Raw genomic sequence first — 18,849 nt, 5'->3', positions numbered from 1 at the left:
CTACTAAAGCTGTATTTTCATTTATTGATTGCACTCATTCATTTGTTTTGGGTGTGTGTGTGTGTGTCCCGTGGCATGTTTGTGTAGGTCAGAGGACAGCCTGAGGGAGTTGGCTCTCTCTACCATGTGGGTCTCAGGGATCTAACTCAGGTCATCAGGCTTAGTGCCAAGTACCTTTCCCCTCTGAGGCATCTCGCTATCCTTAAAGCTGTATATTTAAATTCCTTGTTTCAAATAGGCTGATTTTATTTGAAAACTATGTTTCTAGAAGCAACATGAATGTGAGCTTAAGTTCCAATTGAGCAGAAAGAGCCCTGGAGTTTTTAAGTGCAGAATGTCTTCTTGCAAGGGTGATCTGGCTGTGATGTCTGTCACCCACTGAATGCCAGGGTGGATTCAGTTGATCTAGTTGGCCAGGCTAATGTCCTCTTCTCCTTCCCTCTAGACGCTGTGGACTTGGTGGAAGAAGATGAGTATCTCTGATGAAGAAGGTCTATCTCTATTCAAAGGTGTGTGGACAGCTGCCCATCCCTGCTGGACCTTCAAAGGAGCTTGCAAGATGTCTGTTTCTAGAGCTAGGCCATAGCACGTAGGGGTCCTTGCAGAAGAAGGTCTACTAAAGAGCTGGTTTCCTTGAGGGGAGAGTGGGGCTGTTGTGTTTGGATGCAGTGATGCTCACGAAAATACTTGACATGAAAACCCAATATTCTTTTCTCATGATAATGTTATTGCTTAAGGAAATCAAATAGTAACTTCTAATTAGTTTCTAATGCTAAAGATTTTATTTCTTTTAAATTAGTTTGTTTTTCATAGAACTTTTTTTTTTTCCAACTCAGGATTTGACAACTGGAGTGTAGAATGGAATAATAGCTCAGTGTGTCCAGCTGGGATGTAGCTCAGTTGACAGACCACTTGCCTGGTAGGTGCAAAGTGTGCTTCCCAGCACAGAGGAAATGGCTCTGTCGGTATCTGCCTAGGATTCAAGCATTCAGGAGCTGGAGGTTGGAGGTAACCAAAAGCTCAAATGTAGGAAGTTCGGAGCCAACCTGGGCTACCTGAGACCCTGCCAAAAACAAAAAAGCAAGCACAATGTTGAACTATGATCAAATGAAGATCAGATAGTACAGTGGATGACTGGACTGTTAAGAAGAAGTAATAAAGGGTCTCCGGTTCTTGTATCATAGGTTTAGCTATGATGTTATTCTTAAAAACTCCCAGCTTCTGTGACATTTCCTAATTATGAAATTTTCTTTTATACACGCTACTCCCAATTTTGCTGTGAAAATTGGATATGAATTTGTAGATATCAGTATCATAATGTAGAAAAACTGCTAATGAATTCCAATGGAAATCTGTGTGTATTACTACAATACAATGTTGTTAATTCACATTTTTTACATTAAAGACTATTCTCAACTTGAAATCTTGTAAATAAATGATTTTTAAGTCCAATGTGGTTGTGTCTGATTCTCTACATGTCTTCTTTTTTCCCCTCTTTTTCTTTTTTTCCTGACAAGTTATTACTATGTAGCCTTGGCCTAGAACTCATTTAGCTATGTATGGCCTTGAACTCACAGAGACCCATCTATCTCTGACTCTGGAATGATGGTATTAAAGTCATGCACCACTATGCCCAGATTCTCCTCCTCCTCCTCCTCCTCCTCCTCCTCCTCCTCCTTTATTTTTCAAAACAGGGTTTCTCTGTGTAGCTTTGGAGCCTGTCATAGAATTTGCTCTGAAGACCAGGCTGGCCTCGAACTCTCAAGGATCCGCCTGCCTCTGCCTCCCGAGGGCTGGGATTAAAGGTGTGTGCCACCACTGCCTGGCTATGCACGGCTTCATAACCTATATCTATATCTATAACAGAAATTCTGCAGCAACAATATGTTTGCCAAGACAGCTTCAGAATGACTAATTATGAAGCTATTGCCTTGTAGGATGAAAACACTTGAGATTTGCATTAGTTGGCAGCAGTAGAACTAAGAAATCTCTCAAGGGATATTTCGGTCACAAAATGGATAAGACTTGTCGAAGAACTGGATATGAGTATTTAATAGAAAGGAAGGTTGACCTCCTAGGTTTTGCATCCCAGAAAAATTGTGAGTAGTGGTCCTGTTAAGGAGATGGAAAAGAAAAAAATGTGTCTTAGTTACTGTCCTATTGCTGTGAAGAGACACCATGGCCAAGGCAACTTATAAAAGGAAGCGTTTAATTGAGACTTGCTTGCCGTTTCAGAGTCCATGAACAACATAGTAAGGAGACTGGCAGCCGACCAACCATTCAAACATATGAGCCTATGAGGGGGCATTGTCAGTCAAACCGTTATAAGAGGTATATGAGGGCAGGTGTGGAGTTCTATTTTTAAATATATTAAGCTTGAGTTGGGCATGTAGCTCAGTTGATACAGTGATTGTCTAGGCCTGGTTTCAATCCCCAGCACTGAATTAAAAAAACCAGACATGATAAGACATACCTGTAATCCCACCCTTGGGACAATGAGGCAGGAGGATCAGGAGTTCAAGACTATTCTTGACTACATTGCCCACTCCAGATCAGCTTGGGATACTTGACATCCTGTTTCAAAATAAAAACAAACAATAAATAAGTGTAGTAAGCTTGAGTGGAGATGTTGAATAGGCACCTGGACCTATAAGCTGAAGGCAGATGATGAGCCTGAACAGAGATTCAATTTGTTTATGTGTGTCCACTGTCTCCCCCACCAAAAAAAACCTTTGCTGAAGTACTTCTGTGATCTACTATACATCACACTTTTGTGTCCCCTTAAAAGTTCCTTTCAGGGGCGGGGGAGATGGCTCAGTAGGTAAAATGCTTGCTGCTCAAGCATGAGGACCTAGGTTTAGATCCCCAGCACCAGATGCAGTGGCTTGCATCTGCGATGCAGCACTGGGGAGGCGGTGATAGCATAGCTTATATAAACAGGTTAGTACCAGGTTCTTTGAGAGACTCCGTCTCAAAAAAATAAGGTGGAGAGAGGTGAAGACATCCCATGTTGGGCAGCATTGTGGCACACATTTTTTTTTTTTTTTTTAAGATTTATTTATTTATTATATATACAGTGTTCTGTCTGCATGTATACCTGCAGGCCAGAAGAGGGCACCAGATCTCATTACAGATGGTTATGAGCCATCATGTGGTTGCTGGGAACTGAACTCAGAACCTCTAGAAGAGCATCCAGTGCTGTTACCCTCTGAGCCATCTCTCCAGCCCATGGCACACATCTTAAACTCCAGCACTCAGGAGTTGGAGATCAGCTTGGTCTATTTAGATATTGCCAGGACAACCAAGGTTTCGTAGAGACTGTCTCCAAACCAAACCAAAACCAAAATAAAAATGACACCCATGTCAACCTCTGGCCTCCATGAAAGGGTGTACACTCTCATATCCAAAGGAATATACCACCAGTTACCAGACTTAGGGCCACAGATTGTGCATCAACAAGTGTGGTTTGGCCACCTGTCCTTGACAAGTCAATTAAAGCAGTCAGATTAATGGTGAAGAGCAGGAGAGAGAGAGAGAGAGAGAGAGAGAGAGAGAGAGAGAGAGAGAGAGAGAGAGATTATCCACCCCCACCCCCTCCCCACCAGCACCAGCAAGACCATGTTGCAAGTTCTGAAGTGCGGTTATGGTTCAAGAAGAGGGCCAGAGTTATACATACCTGAGCAGTCCCACCAGTCAAAGTGTGGTCCAGCTCACCTCTGACCCCTCATTGCCTCTCCTAAGGAATTCTGGGAGAAGAGTTTGCCCCCGCTTTAGGCTTTCTTTTACCCCAGCAGAAACAACTGGGAGGGTGCATAGGTTTCTGTTTCGAGTCCATTGCTTTAATAGTTTAGATAGTCAAAGGACACAAATGTCTCTTTAGAATAGCTTTAGTCCTGCCAAGCCGAACACACACACTCTCTTCACGCCATTATCCTCCCACAAAACCAGAAATAAAGTGATTCTGGTTCTTCAAGGTGCACTTAAAAACGAATCATTTCCCAGGAGACTTGCTCCACAAGCTGTGTTTCTGTAGCATATTTTTCATTCCTATTACAACTGTTAATGTAGCAGAGTCGTCTCCAGTTCAGAATTATTGGGAACCGTGAGTCTAAAGCTCAACGGCAGGCATCTAGAAACTGGAGCGAAAGCGTGTGGCGCAGACAGGGGGAGCCGCAACCCTTTATCCTAGAAACGCATAGAACTAACAAGGGGTTGAAAGTGTTTAATGCAAAGGCGTAAACATAAGCGCCGCTCCACGCCGACTTCTACTACAATCTTCCCTTTCCGGTTCCATTCCTTCCTGAAAAGCAAGCTAAACCAGGTTAGGTCTCACTGGCCAATCAACGAGCAGCCTTTCGTAGTCGTGAGGGACGCCTCTGCCAATGAGAGATCCCTGCACTCCGGTGGCGCGATGTGAGCTTGTGGGCGGGGCCAAACATTGAATGGCATGAGAGCGATCCACTGTCTTAATACGAAAACGCAGCGCTCCCTGCTCAGGAGGGGTGTATGGGCGGGGCTACTCAACGGAGACTAGCCAATGGAAGACACAGTACGCTCATAGGACGGGGAAGTCACCAATGGCGACATGGGTATGACACTGTGGGCGGGTCTTGGGTCCAAAGCATTCAAAGAGTGGCGTCGGCCAGCGGAGCCCTCTCCGTCACGACCGGCTCCGCCTCTTGGCTCCATTCATTCGTTGTTTCTTTTTTTTTTTTTTTCTTTTCCATTCACGGAGGTAGTGGAGGCCTAGTCTCGAGCCATGGAGCGCGCTCTCCCTGCGGCCGGCTTCCTCTACTGGGTGGGCGCGAGCACCGTGGCCTACCTGGCCCTGCGGGCCTCATACTCGCTCTTCAGGGCCTTCCAGGTGTGGTGCGTGGGCAACGAGGGCTGGGTCGGCCCGCGGCTCGGAGAATGGGCAGGTGAGTGGACCGCCCCGGCCCCGGCCCCGGCCCCGGCGTAGCCCTCTCTCACCGACCGCTCCGCGAGCCAGCTTCTGGAGCGCGGAAACTTGTGCAGATCCTGGCAGCATTGGCGGGTTCTGGGGCAACTGACCTGCAGCCTAGTGGGCACGGAGAAAACCTTTCTTAACTCGTCCGGCTGAAACCATTCTGAGTTGGCGGCCGGAGTCAGGTGCCTTGTCCTCTTTGCCCCTTGGCGTGTTTGTAATAAAGTTTTCACTTGGCTTGAAAACTGGCTCTGTTATGAGAGGCATAGGTGAGGATAAGAGGAAGGGATGCGGGGACAAGGAATTTCAGAAGTCCTGACTGGGGAAACTTGCCTCTCCGGTTACTTGGGTTGGGTTTATTTCATGTAATTTACCAAGTCCTGTGCGGGCAGAGGCAGTGTCAGAGGAAGCCGAAGCCCTGCTAAACTCTTCTGGAGTTCCAAAGAGTAAGCGCTGTGTGGGGAAATCATCAATTCTTCGTATCGTCATCGGCAGTACTTTTTGCAAAAGGGTTTGAGAAAATGTGTCGTTACAAAAAGTGAGCAAAACACAGGAACCGTGTTCTCTCGGTTGGCAGATTTTCAAAACTAGAACAAAGGTTATCAGAGAAGTTAAAGTCGTGGTTCGGTCCCTCCCCCTTTGTTTCTTTAATTCTTTTTGGCTTAAAAAAGAAAAACCCTGGTAATTATTTATGATGTATATGTGGTTCACTGGTGTTTTGTAACTCATTGTTCACTTCTCAAATGTTTTAGAGAATTTTGGGGTATGGTTGCCCGTGAACTACGCACAAAACACAAATCATGTTACTTTTCAGGTTTTTTTGTTTGTTTTGTTTTGTTCATTAAAGAACATTTAAACAACTTAACAGGAAAGACATGACAGTTAATCTTTTGGGACAACGATCTAATATTACCAGAAAATATTTCAAGTAGGAACGAAGTGGTGAACTCCTTCCTTGATGTTGGGCAAATAGTGATTTTTATACAGCTTTTCAAAATCACTCACGTGTTACCTTTTCATAGTCCCTGGGGGAAAAAAGTGTTCAGTGTGATTAAGATCTAGATTATAATTTCACAATTGACTTGCTCGGATTCATTGTTGTCATCTTGGAAAAACTTGTTTGTGGGGTTTTTTTTTTCTTTAAGTCAATATGACAGTAATGCCATAGGGAATCAGCTATGCAATAAGATGTAATTTGCAAAGAAAGCCTACTGTTACTTTAGTTTTGCTATTTTAAACTGTTTATACAGGCTAAAACTCAAATGGTGAATGCATGCATACACACATCCATAGTGAAAGTCAAGTGATGTGACATTGCATTTCAGAAGTAACTCTTGCTCTTAGGCTTGGCTCCAGGTGAAGGGAAATTGGTAAATTAGGGAAGAGTTTATGTAAGTAGAAAAGAAATTTAAACTAAAATTTTGGGACAGGAGAGGGAACCATGGTGTCATAACAGAGTGAAATATTGTTGATATCAATTTACTCTGGAGTTTTGGGATTTTGTTTTGTTTTGTTTTTTTGTTTTTTGTTTTTTTGTTTTTTTGTTTTAGCTGAGGATCGAACCAAGGGCCTTGAGCTTGCTAGGCAAGCGCTCTACCACTGAGCTAAATCCCCAACCCCAGGAAAAAATTTTAAACCACATTTTAAAAGCTGAAGCAAAAGAAGTGATTGGGGGGGGGGGCGGTTCGTCAGCAAGATGTCTCAGCAGGAAAAGGCACTTAGTCCTCAACTTGCCAACCTGATTTCCATGCTCAGGACTACCAAGAGAGGAAGTAGAGACTGACAGCTGTCATCTGACCCCTCTCCACATCAGTGCTTTGGCACAGATGATGCCTTCCCCCAAATAAAACCACACACCCCCCAAAAACTTTAAAACTAAGTGGTCAGTTTTTATTTGCATGTAGCTTAGGTCTTTAAACACTTCCTTACTTTCCAAATTCAAGGATTCTTTAAATAACAGAATTCAAATGAGTTCTTCAAAGCAGTTGGATGGATGAAGTGCAACATTTAGAACACCAATTAGCAGAGGCAATACTTAGACTCTTAGGGGTAGGTTGTGATTAGACAGTGATTTGGGGAGAGTTGTGATGTTAGGATTAATTTTAATATGTAAGTAGTATTAGGTTTTCTCTGTTATAGAATTGCTGTCTTAATCTTGAGTGTTTATTCCCTGAGGTCTTTAAATAAATGCCAGTTGGAGGTAATCTTAGGGGGCTTTGCCTAGTTTCTGCTAGTGATGTTAATTTATCTTCCTCTGTATAGACAATTAAATAAGTCCTTTCCTCCCTAAGTTGTTTTTGGTCATAGTCTTTATATCACAGTAGTAGAAAGCAAACTGGGACATAATTGTTGAATTAATAGCACAATAAAATTAGTAAGATTAACTATATGAGTAAATGGATTTGTATAGGTCAGTTCCAGTGTCACTTAATGCTATTTGTAAATAAGGATACATTTGGAAGGTTAATATTTTACTTTACTTCTCTTATTCTTAGCATGGTATAATTGGTTTATTGGTGGTATATTGGGTGGACCCATGGATCTTTAGTGTATCTAGTAATCTAATGTGAATTTTCAGGATAAAAACTCTTGTGTTTTGTCTGATATCCATAGCAGGCTAGGCTCAGCTATCTGTCTCCAAGTAATGGTGAAGAGCAGAGGAAAGTTTGCTTCGGATGGCCACATTGGGAAAGGAACAGATAAGGGGTCCTGTGATTCCCTGTGTCTTCAGCTAAAAGCTTTTGACTACATAGAGGAAGAACTGGGCAAAGGACATGTGGTATGCATAATTAGCAGCTCTGGTCAAGGTGTGGTCTTGACCATTATTGACCCTTCCTTATCTCAGCTCTGGACCCATGAGCTGGTCTGAGAAGTGTGTTCATCTCTGTCATCCTCTCCTAGCTGTCATTCTGTGAAGGGATCATTCTGGTTCCTATGGGGTGATGACCTCTGTTCCAGAGTGTAGCTCTGCCCTTGTGGATAGTAAGTAGCCAGCACTTGGAGAGGAGGGTTTGTTCTACCACCCTTTCTGGAATTACAGACTGCACATTTATGTGATTTCAGCAGTCAAAGAATGAGGAAGACAGACAAAATGAAGACAGAGATGCCAGGCTTTGCTCCTGCATTCAGTTACCGTATGGGCCCAAGTAGGGAGCCAGTGCTGTTTAGTAAAAGCAGTTTCTAAGTGTCTGTTTCAGCGAGGGCCAATGATACGTATGGCAAACGGGAACCCAGCGAGCAGATTATGGTGGGAAAACAGTGTGCTTAATCCAGTGGGAGCTTGTGAGGGAAACCAGAGCTGTCCCTGGAAGTGATTCATTTCCAAGCTGAGCTCTGAAGGGCCCTGGTGAAGAGTGGCAGAAAACAGGGAAGAACACCTTGCAGACACTGTTTTTCTTTGGGGAAGGGAAAAATCAAACCACTGTGGTATGAGAATTCTGTTAGCAGGGTCTGAGCGAAAGGGTTGTTGAATGGCCCAGCACTGGGTTCTTACTTCCTCAAGGAAGCACACAGTACTGTAGTGTGAGCTGTCAGCTTTGTTTCATTTTCTGATTTTTTCCTTCCCCTTAGCAAAAGAAGGCAAATTTTATCTTCTCTCCAACTGGGAATTCCATTGAGACTCTACTTTCCAAAAAGTTATCTGTGCAGCCATTAAGTACAACAACCTAGTCATAGGATGGTAAGAGGAAAGGCTAGACAATATAAGAGCTTTAACATTGAAGGTCAGGGTATTGTGTTTTAGTGTATAGCTAATAGATTGGCTTTGGAGACGTCTGGGCAAGGGCAAGCAATTTTTTGCTCACTAAACTGACCTTGAACAAAGATAGCTAACCTCTAAATATAACTTCATCTTTTAAATTAGGTTAATGAGTTTCTAGGGTAGTCTGGTGCAATTTCATGGGTAATAAGTAACATTTAACATTTTGTTCATACAAAGCACACAGATTTGATTGCTAGGGATTATTGGAATGAAGAAACAATTATAGTCCACATAGCCAGCTTCATGCTGACAATCTGAAGTTAAAAAGATCATTGGAAAGTAATGAGCCTGACCACAGGAGATGTCTGTACTTGGTAAAAATTTACTAGGCAGTTCTTTGTATCTGGCTCCTTTTAGTAAGCTGAAGCTAGGATAGACATAGACAAATTCAGCTATGTGCAGTTTTTCAGGTACATTTGATCCTTCTCTAGATTTAATCCCATAGGAAATTCCATTGCCTCTAACTTCACAGTACTCAGATATTATCATTTCTAAGCCTTAATAATCTGTATGTTTTCTCAAGGCCCTTACAGATGGTCTATCACCAGTCCACTTCCGGTTCTCTTGTTCTTTTAGATAGAAAGCATAAGAAGACAAAGAATAGCTTCTTAGGCCTGTCAGCTCCTTAACATCAATGAGGGCACTGGAGCTAGAGGTTCTCAACAGTGTCTGGAGCTTGCAGCAACTGCAGTGTTGGCTCTTCGTAGCTCTTGCTTTCCCATAGTCTCAGCTCTGCTGTCTCTGCTCCCAGCTGTAATCTGGGATTCTGCAGCTGCCTTCTAACTGCTTCTGATGCTGGGTGTGCCTAGGGCGGAAAGCCCCAGGAGGTGACTAATTTTGTGTTATTTGCTCAGACCCTTCTACCCATGATCAAGATCTAGAGTGCTCTGAGAATGCTGCTCATCCACATCTCACTAATCTCAGGAGTATACTAGCTGTTAGGGTGGGGAAGTGCTCCTCCCTCGACAGATTAAGGACAGAAAGGAGATTAGGGTGGCTGTGGGTAGTCCAGTCATCCAAGGGTCATCTGAAGCTTTTATACTCAAGTAAAGACTCCCGGAACAACAGCTATGACAATCAGGGCTTCTGGCAGTTGGGTAGGTGGCTCTCAGTGGTTTGAGTCTTCTCTGGTTGTCAAAAATTGGATTAGATGCCCCCTAGGCTGGGTGAAGATTTCACACAGCCAGAGCTGTCATGATGACATTTTGAGGATCCCTGCTGTGGGATGTCCTTCTGTACGCTGAGAATATGTGTGGCTCCCACTGGATAATAAATAAAGCTGCTTTGGCCTATGGCAAGAAAGCTTACAGCCAGGGGAGAAATCCAAGCAGAGATTCAGAGAGAAGAATGGTGGAGTGGGAAGAGACTCAAGCCACCACCAAAGGAGCAACAAGATGCCAGTGGACCGGTAACGCCATGGCTACGTAGCAAGACATGCAGTTTGTAATTAATATAAGCCTCTGTGTAATTATTTTATAAACGGCTGGGGGACCATGGGTGGAAGAGATTTATAGTTGGAGATCTTCTCTCCAGGTGCCACCAAGGCCCCAAGGTCCCACAACGCATGTATAAAATAACCATTCAGACAATTATGTTACTTATAAACTGTGTGGCTGTGGCAGGCTTCTTGTTATCTGCTTCTTCTATCTTAAATTAACCCATTTCTATTAGTCTATAAGTTGCCACGTGACTCGTGGCTTACCAGTACTTTACATCTTTCTTTTCATGGCGGCAGCTGGCAGTGTCTCTCTGCCCCAGCCTTCACTTCCCAGCCTTCTCCTCCTCCTTGTCCCACCTACCCTATCCTTCCTACCTGGCTACTGGCCAATCAGCACTTTATTTATTTTAACCAATCAGAGCAACACATTTGACATACAGACCATCCCACAGCACTTCCCCTTTTCTTTTTTTCCAAAAAGCAAGGTTTTAACTTTTATATAGTAAAATTTCAGATAACAAAACAATTATCAAGCAAGAATTACAGTTGAAGATATCCTATCTTATATTTGTGAGTTTAAGGTTTTATATCTAACTTATCTTTTATCATAACTAAGGAAATTATAACTATCTAGTCTTCAAACACATCAAAGACCTCAGAAGGATATATTATTACCTGAGAAACGGGAGAAGGATGCAAGCAACCTTTGGGAGTCTTGTAGGGTAGATAGAGACAGCTGGCAGCCTGGATAGTCACCTACTGTTCCTTTGTAAAGTTGGGGCATTTGTCTTCAGCCCACAGGGCTAGAGTCTCTTGGTCACTTTTTTTAGTGTCCTGTAGAATGTCTGGCAGTTTCCTCTGCGAAGTAGGAACCTGAAGGACCATTATGTCAAGCAAAGTTCAGTGGTCACCTTTCTATGGGTCCTGTATGTCCAGTTGATCAAGCAGTCCAGGCAAGAACAGTTTTTTGCCCAAATGGCTATTTTTGTCAAGGTGAAGATAAACTCTATATGAAGTGTCTTTGATACCCATCCTCCAATCTGAAGTAAATCGGTGCTGCCAGGAGCAGACAGTTTACCGCCAGCTCTGGGTCTGGAGCCATGTGTACCATCAACTCTCAGAAGCAGTTCTGTCAAAGCAGCGCATAGCCCAGAAACCTTTATTTTTTTAAACTAGCAAAGGCTAAATCCACCATGTAGCAGAGTAAAGTGCCGCTTGTAGACTCTTCATTCCCGCCACACTGCAGGTCAGACACACACGCCAGGAACCCGCCATAGTAGCTCAAACTGGCGGGCTGCCGCTAACTTGAGAGAGACAACTAGGAAGCTGTTTTTAGCTCTGTTTTAGAATCTTTTTTCCCAGGTTTTAGGTGGAAACTCTTGCCAACATGTTGGGCGCCATTTGTAGTTGGAGATCTTCTCTCCAGGTGCCACCAAGCCCCCGAGGTCCCACAATGCATGTATAAAATAACCATTCAGACAATTATATTATAAACTGTGTGGCTGTGGCAGGCTTCTGGTTATCTGCTTCTATCTTAAATTAACCCATTTCTATTAATCTGTAAGTTGCCACGTGGCTCGTGGCTTACCAGTACCACGAGGTGGGAGGGACCAGAGAAACTTCCTGCTGCAGATTCCCAAGGGCATGACTGCTTGATTGACAGCTTGCGGGGGGGGGGGGGGGGGCTTCCCTGAAATAGCTGAAGCTGCAGATGTTACTGATTACATGGACTTTCAGCATACTATTAACATGTCCTGCAAACCAGATGTAGCTTGCTGGGTTTGCCTGTCTTTTAGCAACACCCTTCAGCAGTGGTCATCACAGGAGTCTATAACTCTAGATGTCTATGTAGAAAGTTTAATTTTTAAGGTTCTTGAAAATTTCTCAATTTTTTCTGTGGACTGGTAGATAAAATTCAACAAGTAGCCAGTTTGCTTCCCTATCTTTACACACACACACACACACACACACACACACACACACACACACACACGTGGGTGCTGAAAACAACCTTTGGAAGATCAGCCAATGTTCTTAACCACTGAGCCACCTTTCCAACCTATATGCATTCTTTCTTGACTGTATTTCTGCATGAGTTACTGTGTTCCATACTTGCTTATGCTTTCTTCTTCCTCTTTGATATCTTGCTCCCCCCCCCCCCCCCCCCCCCCGGTTTCTCTGTGTAGCTTTGTGCCTTTCCTGGAATTCACTTGGTAGACCAGGCTGGCCTCGAACTCACAGAGATCCGCCTGGCTCTGCCTCCTGAATGCTGGGATTAAAGGCATGCGCCACCACTGCCTGGCTCCCTCTTTGATATCTTGTTTGTGCAAGTGTTGAGTATTGATTTTGTTGTCTGAGATAGTCTTTCTCCTGTTCCACATTCATCTTCACACTTCCTGTTCGTAAATTCTTTCCACTTTTTGAGAACATACATTATGATTTTTTCCCCTTCAGGACTACATACAGAAGTCACTGAACATTTTGGAGTGGTTACAATGTGTGTGTTTGTACATTTGTTACCTTAGTTGTGTGGGTACATCATGTATATGTGATATATGCACATTTGAGTGAATGAGTTATCTCATTTGTTCTAAACTGTAAGCCCTTCAAGAGTTCATTATAATTTTATTTAGTGAATAGTGTGTTTTGTTTGAAGTGGTGTGTCTAACTTTATTTTTGCACTTTGTAAAATAATTTGTACATCCCCCCTCTTTGATTTAAAACCCCAAGTATCATATGTCTCTGAAAAGCTAGATTGAAATTAACCAAGGCTGTTCAGACTAGACTGGTTACAAAGTTATGACAGCAGGAAATCTATGGGGCATTTTTTTTTTTTTTTTATTATTGGTTATTGATATGGGAGAGCTCAGCTCACTGAGGGTGGTGTGATTCCCTGAGCAGGTGGTTCTGGGTTGTTTAGTGAAGTAAGCTGAGCAAGCCATGGAGGAGCAAGCTAGTAAGCAGCATTTCTCCCTGGCTTCTGCTTTAGTTCATGCCTCCAGGTTCCTGCCTTGAATTCCTGCCTGGGTTTCCTTTGATAATGGACTGTGACCCGACAGCCAAATAAATCCTTTCCTCTCCCAGTTGCTTTGGGTCATGGCATTTATCATGGCATTTAGAAAGTAAACTAAGACTTGGTCACCCACTGGGGCATGGACATGACTCCTTTTCCCCAGCAGCCATCAGTTCCCACCAGCTTCTCAGCTAGTGGTGGGAGTTCATGAGCTGGAATTTTTGACTGGCTTGATTTTGTGCAGGTCTTGTGCATGTAGTTGCAACTGCCATGAGCTCCTGTGCTCAGTGGCCCTGTTGTGCACCAGTCCTCTGCCACCTTGAGTGGCATGATGACAAGCTAACCTTTCTTCATCTGTGGATATCTGTACACTATTATATGTTATAACTATTTAAATATTAGCAGAATCTTGGTAACACATTTATTCATGCTTGTATCTTCCTTATAAAATTGTTCTGAATAGGTTTTCTTCTAGCAAGAAAGTTTTTTCCAATTAAAGTGAATAAAACCTTGATAATTGTGAGACCTAAGATAAATTTGTGGAAATTGAAGTTCTAGCATATTTGACCAAAATAGTTTCTTAAAAATTTTGGATTTCTGGTGAAATAAATCCATGCCTTCTAGAAACTTCAACTTTTTTTAAGGAAATTCTTTTTGTTTGGATCTCATGTAGCCCAGGCTGACTTTGAACTAGCTAAGGATGTCATTGCACTTTGGAACTTCCTGCCTCCATCTCCCAAGTGTTAGGTAGGATAGCAGGCTTGTGCCATCATGCCTGATGTAACTTTTAGACTTTCATTTTAAAATACTGGAAAAGACTCCAGATTTCTTAGAAAACTTCTTTAATAGTAAGGACAGACTATCTATACAGAAACAGTAACTGCAAGAAAGTTCAACACAGCCCTGAGTATCAGTTCACAGGCTTAAGTTGGTTCTTGTGAGGTCACAGCAAGGAAAACAGTTACACAATCAAGATTATGAATGTGTTTATTGAAGGGCCAGGTAAGATAATTCAGTGTTCGCAGGTAGACAAGCAACTGTGGTAGATTGATTAAAAAGCAGTATGGGAATGCTGATAGCAGGCTCTGATAGCAGAGTACTGAAAAGAGTTCTTAGGTGAATTAGAGAAAAAAAAAAGAGATGATTTATTGTAGGCAGACTTTTCTTTTCTGCCTGCCAGTTCCCAAATAACTGACATGGAGACTTCATATTAATTATAAATGCTTGGCCAATAGCATAGCTCAGGCTTATTACTAGCTAGCTCTTACAACTTAAATTAACTAATTTCTGTTAATCTACATTCTGCCACATGATATTACCTCTCTTTCATCTTGCACCTTCTCTTTCCTCCTGTCCGTCTGGTGACTCATCTAACTTCACCCTTTTTCCTGCCAGTTTCCTTAGTCTGGGTCTCCTGCCTAACCTTATCCTGTCCAGCTTTTAGCCAATCAGATTCTTTATTAAACCAATCACAATGACATATATTCACACAGTGTAGGGAAGGATTATTGCACAACAATTTTTGTGGTACCTAGCAAGCATCCCTAATCTGAATTATTCCCCAAATTTAATGCCCCTGAGCATATGCTGCCCCCAAAGTTTCAGATTTGGAAGCTTAGGGTTTTAGATTTGCGGTTTAGTGCTCTGCTCAAAGTGTATGTGGATGTTCCAAAATTTAAAACACTCCAAGAAACCTTGAAACACTTCTGGTCCTGTACATTTTGGGTAGCCAGTCTGTAACAATGAGAAAGAAGGCTGGAGAGAAAATATTTTATCACATATTCCTTTAAGTTGTGTGAGGAAGAAGATGGCCCTCTTTGCGAAAGAGCCTGGAGTTCTAAAGAAAGCATAGGTACTGTGTCATTCACTTGGTAGACCCTCCTGACACATTAAAAATGGGGAGGGTGTTTATTTTGTGTAGTGTTGCAAGTTAAGTTGGTGGATCCTGATGACAATGAATTGCCAAAGAAATATTCCATAGTTTTAGTGTATGCTCCTCAAGGCAGCCAGGAAAGGGGACAGTTTCTCTTAGAAATTTAAATAATCGGTTTTAAAGTTCCCTTAGCATTTATAGTATGTAGAAAACTCATTCTCTAGATTGGTTTTTCTCTAATGACTGGCATTAACTGCTCACAGCTAAGCTAGCTTCCAGTAGAAATACTGCCAGCCAAGCTCTAATGACAGCTGAGACTCCAGTCCTGTCACATAAACAGTGCTATTGCAATAAACAAGCTTCCTAATCCTGCACAGTCAATCCTAGAATTTTGTTGTGGAACAGGAGCTACTGCTTATCTGTGTCCCAGTACCTATCATTGCTTGTCATGTGAAAGGAGGCAATGATGCCTGTAGATAATGTGGAGAGACAGACAGAAAAACAGCAGCTCCACATCAGGCTGAACAGCAACATTCCCGAATTCTGAATTAAAAGACACTGACTTCATGGGATGTTATTGTTACAGTGACATCTTTATTTGCAGCCCTTTTTGAGTATTCTTAGACGGCTCCATGACAGCCCTGTGAGCAGGTTAGTGTTGGTTTGCTATTTCCACATAATATACAAGTACCAGGGGGTGATGCAGCCTGGAGTGTAAAGGTCATATAGCTTGCAAATGTCAGAAAAAATTGAATCTTGTTTTTTTTTTTTAACTTTAAATTCCATGTTCTTTCCGATTTCCTCTCCAAGTTTCTGAGTAAGGGTGATTTTAAGGCAACCTGGAGTACATGCACAAGAGCTCATGAGTTGAAGCATTCCTCAAATGTTGCTTAAATGTGAAAGGTTTGTTTATGTCATGGCTATATCTACACTTGGAGGACTTATAAAAATCAGGTGTGCTTGGTTGAAATGGAGTCTAGGACGTCTACAGACCTCCTGAGTCCGAAGCTTCAGGAAAAGAATGTGAAGTGTGTGTAGTTTTCTCTTCTCAACTTTCTCTCCTGTAGGTGACCCAGGCTGACCTTGAACTCATGTCTCAGCCTCCTGTTGGAACTCTGGGATTATAAATGTGTCATGACACCTATCCTGAAAAATTATTTTTAATCAATAAAAGTTCCTTGTTAAAAATCATTACATTTATGTATGTGGGGGCCAGGGTGCACCCATAACACAGTGTGTGCCTGTGGAAATCAGGGTCTTGAGGGGGCCAGATCTCTTCTTCCACTATGGGAGTCCTGGGTTGTCAGGCTTGGCAGCAGATGCATTTACCTGCTTAGCCATCTTGTCCACCGATAAGGATTCTTAAGGGACTAGAGATAAAGAGATGGTAGCTAAGAGCACTTGCTCTGTAATGATGAGGATCAGAGTTCAGATCCCAGCACCTATGTAACAAGCTGGATGTCCCCACAAGTACCTGCAACCCCAGCTCTCAGGGGGATCAGTGGAGACAAGATTTTCACTGGAGTTATGAGGCTTTCAACCTAGCTGAGAAAACAGGAGAGAACCTGCCTCAGAAGGAATAGGAAGTGAGTAATAGAGGAAGATACCCAGTGTCCTCTGCTGGCCTCTGCATGTGCACAGGAGTAAGCATCCACACATAGTCATAGTCATGCACTAAACACACACAGAGATACAGGCATGTATGGCCTATAGAATATATAGCCAGGCAGTGGTGGCACATGCCTTTAATCCCAGCATTTGGGAGACAGAGGCTGGCGGGCCTCCGAGTTCGAGGCCAGCCTTGTCTATAGAGTGAGTTCCAGGGCAGCCAGGGCTGTTACACAGAGAAATCCTGTCTTGAAAAACAAACAAACAAAAAACACATACACAAACACACATTCATGAAAAAGAATTCTTAAGATGCACTATTTTAGGAAACGCTATTGTGGTCAGCCTCCTCAATCCAAGCAGACTTTTAAGCCAATTATCCATTCTTGAGACCAGGGCTTTATTTATAATGATGTTAAAACTTCCAGTGTTTTCTGTATTTGATATGTGCCCATAACTTTGACAGTTAAATAGAGATTCATTTACTGATCAATTTTGTATTTCGGTGTTTGAAATAGATTAAAAAGAAAGAAAACACTTGATACTTGATTCTCACTGTGTTGCTATGTGCTTAGAGCACATCCAGTTTGTACCTAGTTGGAAGCTGGCAGTGAGGAGAGAGGGGAGTCAGTAAGACTGATTTTGGGCAAATACAATGGAAGTTTTAGATTTTGCTGTTATAGATAGAAACACAGCTGAAAGTTTTGAAAATTTAACTGTAAAGAGCTGAAAAAAGTGCTTGTTATTTTTTTCTGTTTGTGATTGCTTTTAGTGACTTAATAATCTTAGCTTATTTTTATTATATTTAGAGGAAAGAAAGTTTTAAGTATGCTTTCTTTTCTTATAGGTAAGCTTTTAAAAATTATCTTTATTATGGGGACTGGAGTGGTTAAGAGTACTTTCTGCTCTTCTAGAGAAGCTGCGTTTGGTTCCCAGCACCCACATGGAGTAGTGAATCATAGTTACTTAACACTTGCAGCTCTAGAGGATCCAAGTCTTCTAGACTCTGTGGGCATTTCACTCATTTGCACATCCCTTCCTCAAACGTATAATTAAAAATGCAGATCTTTTAAAAAATTATTGTATTGTGAAGTTAAATCAATATGAGTTACTTCTTGGTGAAAATTCCTTTTTTCTTTATTTTATTTTTTGCGCCATTTTTATTGTTTCCCAAGCTGGCCTTAAATTTGTGATCTGTTTCAGCCTTCTGAGAGCTGATTGTTTTGTGTGTGCACATGGTTTTTTGTTTGTTTGTTTTTGTTTTTGTTTTTTTTGTTTTTTTTGTTTTTTTTTTTTTAGATAGGGTCTCTCATTGGCCCAGGGCTCACTAAGTAGAGTAGTGTGTGTGGCTGGCTAGGGGCCCCAATGATTTCCTTGTCACTGCCTCCCCAGCACTGGGATTACAATGTGTACCACCTTGACTGAGTTTTTTTAGTGTGGGTTTTGTTGATTAAATTCAGGTCCTTATGCTTTTAAGGCACTTGTTTTACCAACTGAATGAACTGTCTCCACAGAGTATCATGATTCTTTAAAAAATTATTTTTTAGATTTATGTTCATAAGAGTTTGGCTTGCATACATGTATGTATATCGTGTACATGTACCATGTACATTCCTGGGTTCTCTGCAAGGACAGCATATGCTACACTGCTGAGCCATCTCTAGCCCCTTAAGAAGGAGTCTTTAAAGAGTCAACTTGGAAGTTAGAAGCAGGATTAGAGGTTGAAGGTCATCCTTGCCTGCATAGTGAATTTGAGTCCAGCCTGGGCTGCATGAGACCCTATATAAGACAATAACAAATAACAACAAACAGCAAAAGGGCAGTAGATTGAATAGGATAGATAGCACAGTTGGTGGTTTTTAATCTTTTTTCCTTTAGACTTTATTTTTTAAAGTTTTTATGGGGCTAAGAGTGGAACCCAGGGGATGGTTGCTTGGTGGTAGACTTGGCAGTAGGAGTTAGTGGTATGGACTACGGAAGAGGGTGGGGACTGAAAAAGGAGGTCAAGTGGAGAGAGAGGAAGCAGAGACCATAGGAAAAGTGTGGTCATGGGAGTAAGGGAGGCAGCAAAATTCAGGGAACTGCAATGTTGGGGCTCTGCACTGGTAAAATGCAAAGAGAAGGAGTAGTCTTTGAGAAAATAAGCACTATTCTGTCAGATTCTGAGTGATGTCCATGCAGTCTTACCACAGGTAACACCAGGCTAAACCCA

At 42.3% G+C, this 18,849-nt stretch overlaps 1 protein-coding gene and 1 long non-coding RNA gene across 3 annotated transcripts in view; both read left to right on the top strand.

Annotated features, from left to right (window-relative positions):
- The window catches only part of LOC118581215, an 85,491-nt gene extending 84,090 nt beyond the window's left edge, over positions 1 to 1,401 (top strand). For both annotated transcript variants that reach the window (XR_004944671.1, XR_004944670.1), the window contains exon 4: positions 446 to 1,401. This is a non-coding gene — a long non-coding RNA (uncharacterized LOC118581215). The remainder of the gene's footprint in view (positions 1 to 445) is intronic.
- Positions 1,402 to 4,647: 3,246 nt separating this feature from the next.
- The window catches only part of Hsd17b12 (hydroxysteroid 17-beta dehydrogenase 12), a 133,760-nt gene continuing 119,558 nt past the window's right edge, over positions 4,648 to 18,849 (top strand). Inside the window, exon 1 of the mRNA XM_036185115.1 lies at positions 4,648 to 4,919. Coding sequence (XP_036041008.1) covers positions 4,760 to 4,919 — 160 coding nt within the window. The 5' untranslated portion in view covers positions 4,648 to 4,759. The remainder of the gene's footprint in view (positions 4,920 to 18,849) is intronic.

This window comes from Onychomys torridus, chromosome 4 (assembly GCF_903995425.1).
Source record: "Onychomys torridus chromosome 4, mOncTor1.1, whole genome shotgun sequence".
Classification (NCBI taxonomy): domain Eukaryota; kingdom Metazoa; phylum Chordata; class Mammalia; order Rodentia; family Cricetidae; genus Onychomys; species Onychomys torridus.
This window is presented reverse-complemented; position numbering and strand designations above follow the sequence as displayed.